The sequence below is a fragment of the Meriones unguiculatus genome, chromosome X (assembly GCF_030254825.1).
Source record: "Meriones unguiculatus strain TT.TT164.6M chromosome X, Bangor_MerUng_6.1, whole genome shotgun sequence".
Lineage (NCBI taxonomy): Eukaryota > Metazoa > Chordata > Mammalia > Rodentia > Muridae > Meriones > Meriones unguiculatus.
Window position 1 is genome coordinate 89,766,420 of NC_083369.1, and position 16,883 is coordinate 89,783,302.

The window sequence follows — 16,883 nt, forward strand, 5'->3', positions numbered from 1 at the left end:
GGAGGTCACCACAACACACAAACATTCTGTAGAGTTTAGTTTCTGCCTTTGATGCACAGAATTTTAAAATAAGGAGGACCTGACCACTTACTCCTACATTTCTAAGAAAATACAATTTTAGTCTTAGGGAGCATGGTTTTACTATTTATTCTTTCTTGTAGGACTCCTAACAATGCAAGCTTTTGGGACCCTTTTCCTCCTACTGGGTTTCCTCTTCCAGCCTTACTATGAGGAGAGGTGCCTAGTCTTACTGCATCCTGATATGTTATGTTTTGTTGATATCGCTGAGAGGCCTGCCCTTTTATGAAGGGAAATGGAGGTGGAATGGTTTGGAGGGAGAAAGAGGAAATGGGAGGAGGAAAGGGCTGGCAGGAGAAGAACAAAGGGAAACTGTAGTCAGGATGTAATATACAAGAGAATAAATAAATTTTAAATAAGAAAATTTCATAGAAGTTTGATCATATTCACCCCCTACACTTCCTAGTTGCAATTTCCTTTCCTCCCTACCCAACTTTGTGTTCTTGCTTTGTTTAACCCATTAAGAACTATTGGTGCTGTCCATGTAGTTTTGAGTGTGTATGCCCCCCTATCAGAGCATGGTCACCTACCTTAAAGAAAACTGACTCCCCCTTACCAGTAGATGTCAGTTTCCTATAGTTCCTTGGCTACAAATAGAACATCATGCCTACCTTTAAGGGGGTTAGTTTTTCTATGGAACAGAATGTTGCCTTAAGTCCATCAGATTCCATGTTGATTAAATTGTAGTGATTATGGAACTTCTCTTTTTTTTTTTTTTCTTTTAGAAAAGGAATGGGTATTACAGAGCCAAATCTGTGTCTACTATGAATCCTGATAACTTTCATATTGGGCTGTCTAGCACTCAGCCAGTCTTCTATATTCCTGTACCAGTTTTTGCATGTGAACCTTTATAACATGTTTTTCAGAAGCCTGTTGGAAGTGGCTTTTACTGGCTGATTACCCTCACATCATCCCTTTTTTCTTTCAAACAGTGATTCCTCATTGCTGCCTTGCTGCCTACACCCTTATTTACGTCTAGTCTATTAGAGTCGCCATGTCTCAACTTCAGAAGACTCCAGAATATGCAGATGACCAAGGCCAGACCTGTGAGGAGACTCAGGGCCTACAGACTGAAGCAGTCCCCACGGATGTGGAGGACCCATGTCCCTCCTCTCATCTTCTTATGAACCAGACCTGTGAAGAGAACCAGGCCCTAAAGATTACACAGGTTTTCAAGGATTTGGAGGACCCATGTTCCCCTGCTCATCCTCTTGCGGGTAGCAAACAGGAAGATCCTAAAGATGAGATGCCCAGTACTTCTGGGGTTCTTCAGAGTCCCTGTGCCTCTTCAAGAGAATCTCCTGAGGGTCTTAGTAACCAAGAAGAGCAGGGTAACCCAGTCAATCCACCAGGTCTACCAGGCCCCATGAATTTACCTCTGATGAGTGAAGATATGAAAGTTAATTTTTTGGTGAATTACATGCTGTACAAGTATCAAATGGAAGGGATAATGAGCAGGGATGAAATAGTGAGACTCATTGTCAGAGAAGAAGAACATCGTTTTCATGAAATCCTCGTGAAAGCTGCTAAGCGCATGGAGATGGTCTTTGGGCTGGATGTGAAGGAGGTAGATCCTGTCAACCACTACTATGCCCTCTTTATCAAATTAGGTCTCACCTATGATGGGATCCGCAGTGATGAGTATAGTTTTCCTAAGACTGGTCTCCTGATAATCATCCTGGGGATAATCTTCATGAAAGGCAACCGTGCCACTGAAAATGAGATTTGGGAACTGATGAATCCAATGGGAATCTGTGCTGGGATGAATAATTTCTTATTTGGTGACACTAGACAGCTTATAACTGAGTTAGTGTTGGAGGAATACCTCATGTGCCAGGAAGTACCCAATAATGATCCTGTGCAGTATGAATTTGTGTGGGGCCCCCGGGCTCACGCTGAAACTACTAAGATGAAAGTATTAGAGTTTGTGGCCAAGCTACATGGGACAGACCCTACTGCTTTCCCTTCTCATTTTGAAGAGGCTGTGCTAGATGAACCCATGCCATAATTTTAGACCATGCTGGCCTGAGTTCTGTTCCTGGTGCTAGCTCTAGTGCCATGGGCAGCAGCTTTCCTCGTTTCTAGTAAAATCAGAGATAAATTACTCCTTAATAATTTCAGAGAATTTTTAGAGTTGAAGGTGATAATAGACCTAGGTTGATAGTGAAGGCATAACCCTATCTGTATAGTTCTAATTTGTATAAATACCATACTATTTTTCCTTCACTGTTTGTCCCTTATATTTGAACACCATTGCACATAATAGCACTGTTTAGCTTGAAATAACTTCACTGAATGCCATTCACAAATGTAATAATTAGAACTTTCTCATAACATAAAATTAATCGTGGAATATTTTCATCTATCTGTACAATTAACTGGAGTACCAAAACATGTTTGCTAAGCTTCCACCATTTAAACAAATTTGTTCTAATTTTTTGCATTTTTCCATTTCTCAGTAAAATTACATGATATATGTGGAGTTTTTTTTACTTTATAGTTGCCAAGTGTAATAAAATTCAATAAATTCTGATTCACATTTACAGTCTTTTATTACCCAAAATTTATTTGAGCATTTACTATTTTTAGTAGTTATTTTACTTTACTAGGGTTCTAGATTAAACAACATTTCCCTTATAAATGTGTTGATTATGGTAGTATATCTCCTAATAGTTAAAGACAAATGAAAGATAGTGTTTATTGGTAAATCAGTCCTTATGATCCTGTTAAGGGTAAATATCCTGAAGGAGGAAATGCAATGCAGTTGCGGTAAGGTAAACCTCTTCAGAGTGTTAGTTTTTAAGTTAAATTTTGATGTGGAGAGAACTGAGATGTAGTAAGACCAGGGGATGATGAACTCCAAAGTCGACATCCAAAAGTTGAATGCAAAACACTCTTTGTGGTTTTGTTTACTTAGAGACAATCTTCATGCAGAAAGAGTCAAAACTGTCCACCTCTGTCTCCCATCTCGGTGCTGCCGAATGTTGATCATAAACTAAGCCTTTATTTGCAAATAATTATGGACATGTTTATAGGTAACAGAGACACAAGAGCCACTGGGTTACTACTCGCCTCCCAGATGTGTTAAAGTCTGAAAATACCCAGTTATAGTAAGAGCTGGAGAGGACAGGGACTCCACAAGGAGAGCAACAGAACAAGAAAATTTGAACACAGGGAACTTCCCAGAGACTCATACTCCAACCAAGGACTATTCATGGAGATAACCTAGAACCCGTGCACAGATGTAGCCCAGGATAGTTTAGAGTCCAAGTGGGTTACATAGTAATGTGAAGAGGGACTGCCTCTGACATAATCTGATTGGCCTGCTCTTTGATCACCTCCCCCTAAGGGGGGAGCAGCCTTACCAGGCCACAGAAGATGACAATGCAGCCACTTTTGATGAGAACTAATAGACTAAGATCAGAAAGGAGAGGAGAACCTCCCCTATCAGTGGACTTGGGGAAGGGCATGCATGCAGAAAGAGGAGGGAGGGTAGGATGGGGAGGGGCTTATGGGGGGATACAAAATGAATAAAGTGTAATTAATAAAAAAATAAAGTTATCAAAGAAAAAGACATTTTAAACATTTAGTATTATTTGAACTGTATATAGTAACGTACACTTAATTTTTAATAAAGATATGTTAAAATATTGCTGATTTAGATGAAGGGAAGTAGTTGTTCCTTGTCAAAAATTATAAGAATTTTTGTGTAACTGAAAATCCATTTTTCCATTTTTTAAAGAACAACGCCCATGGAAAAATTACTGCAGTTTATCTGTTTAGGGTAGCTGGGCTACCTTGTCTGGCCTCAGTGAGACAGGGTGCTTTATCACTTGCTCTAATGACATAAAACTGACATGAAATAAGTTTCCATGTTTTGAAAGCCAACATTTAATTTAACAACAGGTTGACAGAGAAAATGGACTAAAATTCTAAAGTTGTATACTAAGAAACAGCTCAGTCTCAGGGAAAACTTATTTCTTGCTAAATAAATTAGGATTAAAGGATAATCCTTCCTCAATTTTTACTTTGGAAGTGAAAAAAGATGTATCCTTATTTTCCCCTGAACAGCAAAAGAGGATTGCTAATCTTGATACAATAGCTGAGTCCCAACATTCCAAGTACTCATATGCAGCCATACTCTTAGATGTCTCCAGCTACCAAGTGACTATAATAGCATGAGAAGTCTACAATGAAACTTTAAAAAGTAATTAAGCTGAATCAATTCATGCAATCAGTGAAAAATATTAATCGTATTTTTAGGAAATAGGTGAAAATATTTTTTCTTATTTTTAATATCATTTATTATAATTTATTCAATTTGTATCCTAGCTGTGGCTCCCTCCCTCATCTCCTCCCTCCTTCCTCTCTCCCTATGACCCTCCTCTAGTCCACTGATAGGTCCTCCTCCCCTTCTATTTGATCTTAGTCTATCAGATCTCATCAGGACTGGTTCCATTGTCTTCCTCTGTGGCCTGGCAAGGCTGCTCTCCCCAAGAGGACGTGATCAGAGATCTTGCCACTGAGTTCATGGCAGAGAAAGTCCCTGCTCTCCTTACTAGGGACCCCACTTGGAGACTGAGTCTATGGGCTACATCTGAGCCAGGGTTTTAGGTCCTCTCCATGCATGGTCCCTGGTTGGGGTATCATTCTCTCCAGGGCCCTCAGGGCTCAATTTTTGTATTTTTTTGTAGCAGGCAATATGTTTTATATTCAGATCTCCTTTTGGAGCTCCTGTCCCTTCCAGATCTTTCTATCTCCTCCTCCTTTCATAAGATTCCATATACTGTGCCCAGAATTTGGCTATGAGTCTCAGCCTCTGCTTTGATACCTCGAGTCTTTCAGAGGCTGTCTGAGGTAGGCTCCTATCCTGTTCCCTGTCTTCTCCTGCTTCCAATGCCTATCACATTTTTTCCTTCTGAAGGAGGATTGAGCATCTCCCCTAGGGTCTTCCTTGTTTAGCTTCTTTAGGAATACAGATTTTAGTATGCTTATCCTATATTATATGGCTAATATCCACTTATAAGTGAGTATATACCATGTGTGTCTTTCTATTTCTGGCATACCTCACTCAGGATGATCTTTTCTAGTTCCCACCATTTGCCTGCAAATTTCATGATTTCCTTGTTTTTAATAGCTGAGTAGTATTTCATTGTGTAAATGTACCACAATTTCTGTATCCATTCCTCAGTTGAGGGACATTTAGGTTGTTTCCAGCTTCTTGCTATTACAAATAGAGCTGCTACGAACATGGTTGAGCAAATATCCTTGTAAAGTTTGAGCATATTTTGGATATATGCCTAGAAGTAGTATAGCTGAATCATGAGGTAGCACTATTCCTAAGTTTCTGAGAAAGTGCCAGACTTTTAGATGCCTCCAGCTATTGTGTGACTATAATAGCATGAGAAGTCTAAAATGAAACTTAAAAAAGTAATTTAGCTCAGTCAACCAACCCATACAACAGTGAAAAATATTAAAATAATCCTGTTTTTATACTATTAAATTTTAGAATGATTTATTGTGCCACAAAAAAGAATCAAACTGGATATTAAAATACTATATTCAATATTACTTTTAGTTCATCTGGTCTTTGTATTTTTTTTAGCAGGCAATATATTTTATGTGCATGTATTATTTTTCACAAATAAGTGATATGGTAACATCTACAATTTCCAACATATGAAAGCTCTGATTATCTCATCAGGCAAGAATGTGTTTACAACTTCCATTTGTGTAACTTTTGATAGAAATATCTAAATTAAAAGATTTTATCAGTTTCATCTAAAATTGGTAAATTTTAAGGTATATTCCTTTAATATCAACTCCTAATTTCCCCCTTTATCATCTAACTTCAGGTAAAGAAAGCCTCTTTCTAATTTGTAGATATCCATAATTTTGTTAACCAAACTTCTCCAGAGAAACAAACAGTAAAGTCATTCATGAATATGACCAAGAGAAACTTATAATAAAATATTGTCTATTGGCTCATGATTATAGAAACTGAGAAATTTCTCCTCTTCAACTCGGAGATTCTGGAAAGCCAATGGTGTAATGGAAAGAATAGGAATTGGATTCAGTGTGGTAAGATCAATGAGTGAGGGGACCGATCTGGGTCCCCAGAGACCAACACACATCAGGGAGCAACAGGAGCCCATCTACTGGCCTACCCACAGCCCACTAGCAACAGTGATGAGGTCTGTCCAGAGCCCTCTCTGCTCCACTTCACCTGCCTGCTCCATACCTCAGTTCCTGGACCCATGCCATTTCCTGAGACCCTCCCCAATCTGTGACCCCAGAAACCAGCACAGACAAAAGAGTGGCAGAAAAACCAGAAGAATTCGGCCATCTGAGATCATGAGCTCTACCTACAACTCCAGAGACCTACTACCACCAGGGACCACGAGGCCTACTAACAACAAAGTCAACCACATGGCTAGAGGTCAGTGCAGTAACACAAGCAACAAAACCCAGGGCCATATGATACCACCCAAACCCAGCTACCCTACCACAGCAAGCCCTGAGGATACTATCACACCAGAAGAACAAGAAACCAATCTGAAATCTGAGATTATAAAAAATGGTAGAGGCCTTAAAAGAAGAAAATAAATCCTTCAAAGAAATGCAGAAAAATACATTGAACAGGAGAAAGATCAAATTGCTTAAAGAAATACAAAGAATACAAACAAATGGAAGAAGGAAATGAATAAAACTGTCAAAGATATAAAAAATGGAAATAGAGACAATAAAAAAAAACACAATCTGAGCCAATCCTGGTGATGGAAAAACTAGGGAAGAGAACAAGAACTATAAACACAAGCATCGCTAATAGAATACAAGAGATGAAAGAAAGGCAGTCAGATGTAGAAGATACAATTGAAGAAACCAAAGAAAATGTTAAATCTAAAAAGTTCCTGACACAAAACATCTAAGAAATCTGGGACAATATGAAAAGACCAAACCTAAGAATAATCAGAATAAAAGAAGATTCTAAGCTCCAAGGTCCAGAAAATATTTTCAACAAAAATATAAAAGAAAACTTCCCCAACCTAAAGAAAGAGAGGCCTGTAAACATACAAGAAGCTTACAGATTATGAAATAGATTGTACCAGAAAAGAAAATCCTCCCATCACATAATAATCAAAACACTAAATGTACAGAACAAAGAAAGAATATTAAAAGCTTCAAGGGAAAAAATCCAAGTCACATATAAAGACAGACATATCAGAATTATATCTGACTTCTCACCAGAAACTCCTAAAGCAAGAAGGGCTTGGGTAGATATCTTACAGATACTAAGAGACCACAGATGTCAACCCCGACTACTATACCATGCAAAACTTGTAATTACCATAGATAGACAAAACAAGATATTACAAGAGAAAAATAAACAATACCTACCCATAAACTCAGCCTTACAAAAGCTACTAGAGGGAAAACTCCAACCCCAAGAGGCTAATAACTCCCAAGGACACAGAGGAAATAAATAACCACACAACAGCGAAACCAAAAGAGGAAAGGCACACACACACACACACACACACACACACACAGTCACCATCAATATCTAAATAACAGGACTTAACAACCACTGGTCATTAATATCTCTAAGCATCAATGCCCTCGACTCCCCAATAAAAAGACACAGGCTAACAGAATGGATGCATAAACAGGTCCCATCATTCTGTTGCATGCAAGAAACATACCTCAGTAATAATGATAGATATTTTCCTCAGAATAAATGGCTGGGAACAGTTTCCAAGCAAACAGACACAAGAAGCAAGCTGGAATATATATTCTAATATGTAATAAAATATACTTTCAACCCAAAATTAATCAAAAGAGATAGGGAAGGGCACTTCATACTCATCAAAGGAAAAATCAACCAAGGTGCTATCTCTGTCTGAATATATACACCCCAAATGTAAGAGCACTCTCATTTGTAAAAGAAACAATACTAAAGCTTAAATCATACATGAACTCCACACGTTAACAGTAGGAGACTTCAACACACCACTCTCACCAATGGACAGATCATTGAAATGGAAACTAATACCCAAAATATATAAAAAACTTAAACATCAACAAATCAAATAATCCAATTTAAAAATGGGTTATAGAGCTAAATCGAGAATTCACAACAGAGAAATCCTGAATGGTGAAGAAGCTCTTAAAGAAATGCCCAGTGTCATCAGGGAAATGCAAATCAACATGAATCTGAGATTCCATCTTACACCAGTCAGAACGGCTAATACCAAAAACTCAAGTGATATTCTGGAGAGGATGTGAAGAAAGGGGAACACTCCTCCATTGCTGCTGAGAGGGCAAACTTGTACAACCTCTCTGGAAAACAATCTGGTACTTTCTTTAAAAATTGGGAATAGTTCCACCTCAAAATCCAGCTATACACTCTTGGGCATATACCCAAAAGATGCTCCACCACACAACAACAACAACAAAAATATTTGCTCAACTATGTTCATAGAGGCTTTATTTTTAATAGGAAAAGGTGGAAACAACCTAGATGTCCCTCAACCAAAGAATGGATGAAGAAATTGTGGTACATTTACATAATAGAATACTATTCACCTATTAAAAATGAGGAAATCATGTAATTTGCAAGCAAATGGTGGGAACTAGAAAAGATCATCCTGAATGTGGTAACCCAGACCCAGAAAACTGAACATAGTATATACTCACTTATAAGTGGATATTAGTCCTATAGTACAGGATAACCATACTACAATCCACAGACCCAAATAAGCTAAGTAACAAGGAAGATCCAAGGGAGGGTGCTGGAATGTCACTCAGAATGGGAAATAGAGTAGACAGCAGAGGTGGATGAAGAGAGGAAACTGAGTAGAAGATGGAATGGGTAAGGAAACAATGGTGCCGATCAGATGTAGGGAGAAAGGGACAGGAGGTGAAAGCCCTGGGAACAAGAAGGGAAACTGAGTGAGAGCATCTCCTTGCAACAAGTTAGCCTCCTGGGAAGATATTGGTGTGACTCTAGCTGAGACACCTAACTGGGGTGGTGGGGTGCATGAAGACTGAAGTGTCCACCTCCTACCAGGCAGGACTAGTGGAGGGAGAGGAATAATAACCCACCCCAAAACCTTTGATCCAAAAATTACTCTGCCAACAGGAAGTGCAGGGATAAAGAGGGAACAGAGATTGAGGGTATGTCCAACCAATGATTGGCCCAACCTGAGGCCCACCCCATGGTAGAGAGCCATCTTCTGACCCTATTAATGATGCTCTGCTATGCTTGAAGACAGTAGCCTAACATGATTGTCATCTGGGAGGCTCCACCCAGCAACAGATTGAGACAGATGCTGGGACTTGCAGCCAAGCATGGGACAGAGCTCTGGTGCTCCTGTGGATGTGTTGGAGGAAAGACGGAGGGACCAGAAAGGACAGGAACCTCACAAGGAGATCAATAAAGACCAGATAATCCAGACCCACTGGGGCTTTCAGAGACTGAGACATCAACTAAGGAGCATGCATGGTCTGGACCTAGGCCCCCTGCACATATATGGCAGAAGGACGACTTGGTCTTCATATGGGAACCTGACAAGTGGAGGGGGGATTATTTCTAACATGGACTCTATTGCCTACTTTTGGATCACTTCCGCCTGGCAGAGCTTCTTTGCTTGGCTTCAGTAGATGAGGATATTGGCCAAATCCCAGGAAAGCTAGCTGTCTCTTCTTTTGTCCAGTCTCTGTGTTGCCTGACCAGTTTCTGTATTGTCCAGTGTCTGTGTTGTATGTCTTTTGGGCTAGCTCTTTTAAAGATGATTTGCATGTAAATTTTAGAAGAACTTCGGCGTAATTCTATAGTTATTACAATCAGTCCTCAGCATTAATAGACAAGTTACCAAGGTGTTACAAGTTACCTTTCTCTGGAATTGTAGAGTCCTTCTGTAGTCAGAAAGCCATGGTTACACTTACACTGTGTTCTCTGTTGCTGTCCTGTATTGATGTGACATTGAGGTGCTCCTTATTCCTTACCGAGTTACAGTGTTCTGTCTCAACCACGTAAAATGGTATTAAAACTCCATCCCATTTGCCTGAAAACAAGAAAATCATGAAATTTGCAGGCAAATGGGATGGAGTTTTAACAAAATTGAAATTCTCTCTCCTTAAGCCCACTGAAAAGTCGTGTCTATGAAACCATAGAACATATTGGCTTTGTTCACCAACATATCAATAACTCCTAAAATCCTGGTGCATAGTCAATGACAAAAAAACATTTCCTGAATGAACAATGAAAAACAAAACAACTATCAAATCCCATTTTAAGTTCTGAGAAGACAAAGACTAAGAAGTATTATTTTACTCAAGAATTTGAGAATGACAGTCACTGATTATCATAAGAAATTTCAGTGGAACAGTTGGGGAAAACAAAATGTAAATGACCTAAATGAAATAGCAAGAATGTCTTTATACAAGAAATCTCAGGCTGCCAATATAGCTCCAGTGGATAAAAGCATTTGACCCTAAGCCTGACAACCTAAATTTAATCCCCTGAAGCCAGATGGTGGAAGGAGCTCCCACAGATTGTCCTCTGATTTCCATATATGTGCACTGACATGTACACAGAGAGAGAGGGAGAGAGGGTGGGGGAGAGAAAGGTTGTAAAAATAATTATTGTTAGTATTTAGGCAGCCTGCTTCTGGGTTGCCTAGCAACCTAGATGTACTTGTGTGTTGCCCTCCAGGTGTCGCACCTGGCAGGCGTGGTTAAGTTACTCCATAAAAGGACCAACCTGCCACTTTGTCACGCTCTTGCCTTCTTTTATTTTAATTTATTTTTTATTTATTACAGTATGTTCACTTTGTATCCCAGCTGTAGCTCCCTCTCTCCTCCCCTCCCAATCCTATCCTCCCTTTCTCTTCTCCTCCCATGCCCCTCCCCAAGTCCACTGATAGGGGAGGTCCTCCTCCCCTTTCATCTGACCCTAGCCTATCAGGTCTCATCAGGACTGGCTGCATTGTCTTCCTCTATGGCCTAGTAAGACTGCTCCCCCCTCCCATCAGGAGGAGGTGATCAAAGAGCCAGCCACTGAGTTCATGTCAGAGACAGTTACTGTTCCCATTACTAGGGTACCCACTTGGACACTGAGCTGCCATGTGCTACATCATGGTCCTTGGTTGGAGTATCAGTTTCAGAAAAGACCCCTGGGCCCAGAATTTTTTGGTTCTGTTCCTCTCCTTGTAGAGCTCCTGTCCCCTCCAGGTCTTTCTGTCTCCCCCTTCTTTCATAAGATTCCCTGCACTCTGCCCAAAGTTTGGTTATGAGTCTCAGCATCTGCTTTGATACCCTGCTGGGTAGAGTCTTTCAGAGGCCCTCTGTGGTAGGCTCCTGTCCTGCTCCCTGTTTTCAGCTAAAAAGAGAATTCTCAATAGAGGAATATCGAATGGCAGAGAAATACTTTAAGAAATGCTCAATGTCCTTAGTTATCAGGGAGATGCAAATCAAAACAACCCTGAGATTTCACCTTACAGAATGGCTAAGATAAAAAACTCAAGTAACAATATATGCTGGTGAGGATGTGGAGAAAGGTGAATCCTCCTCCATTGCTGGTGGGAATGTAAACTTGTACAACCACTTTGGAAATCAATCTGGCACTTTCTCAGAAACTTGGGAAAAGTGCTACCTTAGGATACAGCTATACCACTCCTAGGCATATATCCAAAATATGCTCAAGTATACAACAAGGACATTTGTTCAACCATGTTCATAGCAGCTTTATTCTTAATAGCCAGAATCTGGAAACAACCCAGATGTCCCTCAACTAGGGAATGGGTATAGAAATTGTGGTACATTTACACAATGGAATACTACTCAGCAATTAAAAACAAGGAAATCATGAAATTTGCAGGCAAATGGTGGGAACTAGAAAAGATCATCCTGAGTGAGGTATGCCAGAAACAGAAAGACACACATGGTATAGTCTCACTCACTTATAAGTGGATATTAGACATACAATATAAGATAATCATACTAAAATCTGTACACCTAAAGAAGCTAAGCAAGAAAGAGGACCCTGAGTAAGATGATCAATCCTCATTCAGAAAGGCAAACAGGATAGACATTGTTTGCCTTCTTGTTCTTGCTCTCTTGTTCTTCCCCTCTCTGTTGTGATGCCCCTCCCCCCACTATGTCTCTGTCTCTCTCTCTCCCTTTCTCGCCCCCCTTTCCCATTTTCTCTCTATCTCCGTCCAATAAACCTCATTGGTTGTGTGCATGGCATTTTTATCTAAATCCTAATATTTGATGCTGAAACCCTTAAGGGGCTCTTCTAGCAATGTTCAGACATGCTAGAATCCCTCTTCATATGCCCGCCCACAACAAATCTTTCCCTCTCACCATCACCATCATCTCTTTCCTTTTTCATGATTGCTTAACCTGTCTGCCTGCTGCTGCCACTGCCACACGTATCTGTCCCACTTCTGGGAGCTGCTCAGAACTTTTTCTCGCTGACCTCCTCATCTGCTCCGGTCATTCAGCTCGCTTGTGCTAGACTTCACTATTAGGTAAGCCAGACCTCTGGACCTGCCCGCACAGCACTGAGGGTTTGAAAACTGCTCTCAAATGGCTTTAAATTTTGCCACCACGGAAGAAGTTAGGATTTTAAAGTCCCTGCCTCACTTGTGTGCTTATATGTGGAGCAGGGTTTTTGAATTACACCCCTGCCCAATTGTACCACCCACAGACAGTTTAAAATCATGCCACCCACAGACAGTTTAAAACTGCTGTCTGGCAGGGACCGCCACGCCATCAGCAAGGCCCCAAGTCTCACTATGCCACCGTGGGCGCACACCACACAGGGCAAGCCACCATATTGATTTTAAAATTGAGAAGCCACACCATGCCCTCGCCCCTCCCCCATTCCTGAAAAATTCCAAGCCTTTCTGTTCTAAACTGGCTCTCAAAATATTTCTGACCTCTAAGCTACTACTTCCCAGGTTTTAAAAATCTTTTCTTCCTGATTTCTGTACACACTGCTCTTAAAAAAAAATATTTTCAAATGCTGTAAATTCTTATCTAACAATTTACTTATTGGGTTTACATATATAAGACTTCCTTAGTCATAACTAACTATCTCCTTTTAGAATAAAAGCAACAAGTCTTATTTTAAAGGGGATGGATTTTTATATAAATTTAAAGTTATATTTTTACATGGTACATATATATATATATATATATATATGATTCAACCTTGGTTCAAAATAATTTTTATATGATGCTAAAATTACAAATTATAAAGGTCTATCTATTCAAATTAAGCTAATTTAAAATTGTATATCTAACTCCCTATGTCTTCATCAATTTTTAAATTAATAAATAAATGCTTTTTCCCCTGCCCCAAGCTGCCTTATGATCTGCTCTAATGAACTATGTTTATGACTTTTAAGGCTCCAACTTAGCAGGGACAAAACCTAAAGTCCTTGTTGTGCCTGATTTGAAAAACCCCAAAAGACCACCACGAGTTGAGATCATTGTAAAACACATGAGGATCTTTATTTCAAGCTTGGCCTCATACCCTAACTGCCAGAGCAATTGAGAGCAAAGATCAGGTTAGGTGGTTGATTTAAAAATTCCAGTCCCTCCTAGCATGCCCAAAGCAGGGAAATTCCTGCCTGGCAAGCATCTATTGGTTGAAACACAAAAGGGGATGTTGCATTTTGAACTGATTGGCTATAGGAAGGCCCCCAAACCGTTAACTGCCTGGCTTCCCTTGTTTGGCTGTCCTAAGGGGGAGAAGGGCTATCTGGGCCGGTTTCCTAGCATCTGTATCTCTAGTGGGCAGGAAAAGAAAGCTGTATGGCTGGTTCCTTCCCACAGGTGGCTGGACATGTCTCCACCTGCCTGGCCTTTGTTCAGATTTGTGTTTTAAACTTTGTACCAATACCCCACACACACAAAAAAATTGATTTTTAATTCTTTGGTCTCTCATCCTAATATTTGATGGTTAACAAATGCAAGTTAATTGTCAGTCATCTCAAGTCCTCCAACGTGTTCAAAAATATATTTACAGTCCTACAAATGCAAACATGGTCTCACTGATATCTTAATTGGACAGCTGAGGATGGTCCCTGAGTCACCATAAGGAGTTGGTAAAAATAACAAAGGAGTCTTCCCGATAGGCTCATCTACAGCAAAAACTATGCACCAGAACTTGATTGCTGCTCTGAGGCTGTTGGCATTCTTACACAGAAAACAAGAGGTCTGCAATGCCCCATCCCACTGGGGTATGGCCAAAAGTCAACTCTGCCAGGTGACTGTTTCAAATGCATCCAAAGGGGACACTGGTCCCACAGCTGCCTCAACAAGCCACACACTGCCTGCTGGCAGACTGGCCTCTGGAAGTCAAAATTCTGCCATGCAGGCTTGTCCTCTGTGCCATGGAGGTTCAACCAGCACAAGAACCATAGACACTTCAGCCTTTGAGCTCCTTGGCCTGGCAGAGGACAAATGGCTCCTAGATTCAGTGACCTCCACCACCCTCATCCAGCCCAGGATAACATTGCAGGTCTGTTTTAACCTCACACTCGGGTCCCCTGGACATATTTCCAACTTTCTATCTTGGGAGACTTCAGATGCCTTCTCAGTCCTCTTCATATGCAGGAAACCAGGCCTTATGCCTGAGTCCTAGAGTTGCTACTGTCAGGCCTAGACATAATATGCCTTGTTGTCAGACTCAAGAAACAGGCCTCAGATGTAACCTTTACCATCCCTTTAGCTAAAGGACAATAAATGTTCATAGCAGTCTCACCTATGTCTAATAGTAAATAACTAGATACAAAGGCTTAAGGAAAATGTTGTTTAAGGGTCTAAGAAAATGTTTTAATGTTGGTAAATGAAAGTTGTAAAGGTTGAAAGGTCTAAGGTGCTTTAAGGTATCCTAAGTAGGTAAAAAAAAAAAAAAAAAAAAAAACATGCTTATTTTTTCCTCCTATTGGTATGCTACTCTTACATTGACTGTCCAGAGCATTGACCTTTACAATAAAGCTCTGATTTATTAATCTAACTGTAATACAAAAACATTCCACTATACCACCCACTATGGTTCCAAGCTCACGATTTTAAATCTCCTTTGGTTTGTCTTTTAATGATAGACCTAAAAATTGTTTCTCATTGTGCTAGGCTTATATACATACAGTCTTTTCTGGACAGAGAGGAAAAAGCCTCTCTTCCATAATATGTAATCATACTAAAAGTTAAGATCAAGTGAGCTTTTGTCCCTTCTACTTCATGGAAGGGTTCTGCCTTTTCCCAGTTCACCTTAAAAACTGTTTATGCTGTTAAAAAAAAAAAGGTATGTATATGTCTACTGCTTTTTCTACAATGCATATTACACTAGTGATGTTAACATGTCTGAAGTTTTATCTCCTTTGTAAAACTTAAAAGTAATTCTTGTAAGCTTCAGAAAATCCACCTGAATCCACCTCTCAGGTCAGCTGGGCTCCAGATATGTACTGCACCTATTGTCTATCTCAAAAGTTAGGATTCCTTCCCTCCCTTTCCCTGGTTTTGGGACTCCTATTTCCTGGATACCCAGTCACTACATCCATACCTCCAACACCAGCAGATTCTTGATATTCCCTTCAATGGTCAGCATGAACATTCACCTTTGTCTGAAAGTCTGACCAGCGTCTCTCCATTTCACTGGTGAACGAAGGTACCCTCCCTTCTCACTGACCCTCACACAGATGCCTTTCCTTGGGTGAATAATCTTGTTTTATTTTACAGTAACGTTTATTTTCATTCTTTTTTGTGGGGGGGGTGCGTGTGTGTGTGTGTGTACACAGGTGTGCACATATATATGTGCGTGTGTTTGTGGGCACCAGAGGTCAGTTCTGAATGTCTTCTATTTCTACAGGATTTTTTTCAGCCTGGGTCACAATACTTTTCTTTTTTATTTACTACAATTTATTCACTTTGTATCCCAGCTATAGCCCCCTACCTTGTCCCCTCCCAATCCCACCTTCCCTCACTCTTCACATCCCATGCCCCTCCCCTAGTGCACTGATAGGGGAGGTCCTCTTCCCCTTCCTTCTGACCCTAGACTATCAGGTCTCATCAGGACTGGCTGCATTGTCTTCCCCTGTGGCCTGGTAAGGATGCCCCCCTACTCAGGGGGAGGTGATCAAAGAGCTAGCCACTGAGTTCATGTCAGAGATAGCCCCCTGTTCCCCTTACTAGGATACCCACTTGGAGACTGAGCTGCCCTGGGCTACATCTGTGCAGGTGTTCTAGGTTATCTCCAGGAATGGTGTTGGTTGGAGTACAAGTCTCAGAAAAGATCCCTGGGCACAGTCTCTTGGCTTTTCCTTTCCTCTTGCATGTCAAATGTGCCCTTGAAAAATCCTAGTACTAGGCGAGCTGTGTCTCCCGGGAGACTTCCCTGTGGCCCCTGACACTGCTCATGACGACCTGCTTTGCCAACTTGTGCTCCGGTACCTCTGGTTCTTCTGTACTTTGTGGAGATGCACTAAAGACCGAAAGAACTAAAAAAAAAAAAAAAAAAAAAAAAGACCGAAAGAACTGACTTCTCTCTTCACCCATGGAAATCGTGTCTTCCACCATACCCCATACCCCCAGGCTCTCCTCTCAGATGCCTTCTCAATAATTTCACATTCATACACCTAGAGCCCACTTTAACGGCCTCTAGGCTTACACGCCTCTGCAACCAAACTTGGCCTCAATTTCCTTAGATGACAGATCCAAAGCAAAATATTTTAAATTACTGTCAGCGATCAGGTAAATGGAGGTTCCCTCGGGTAAATGGAAGTTCCTAT

General features: G+C 40.5%; 1 protein-coding gene across 1 annotated transcript; it reads left to right on the forward strand.

Annotated features, from left to right (window-relative positions):
- The first annotated feature begins 1,072 nt into the window (after positions 1 to 1,072).
- Positions 1,073 to 2,163, forward strand: LOC110564970 (melanoma-associated antigen B16-like). Its single transcript, XM_021662522.1, is given in 2 exon segments — positions 1,073 to 2,075; positions 2,078 to 2,163. Coding segments are annotated over 2 exon segments (1,089 nt in total).
- The last annotated feature ends 14,720 nt before the right edge of the window (positions 2,164 to 16,883 follow it).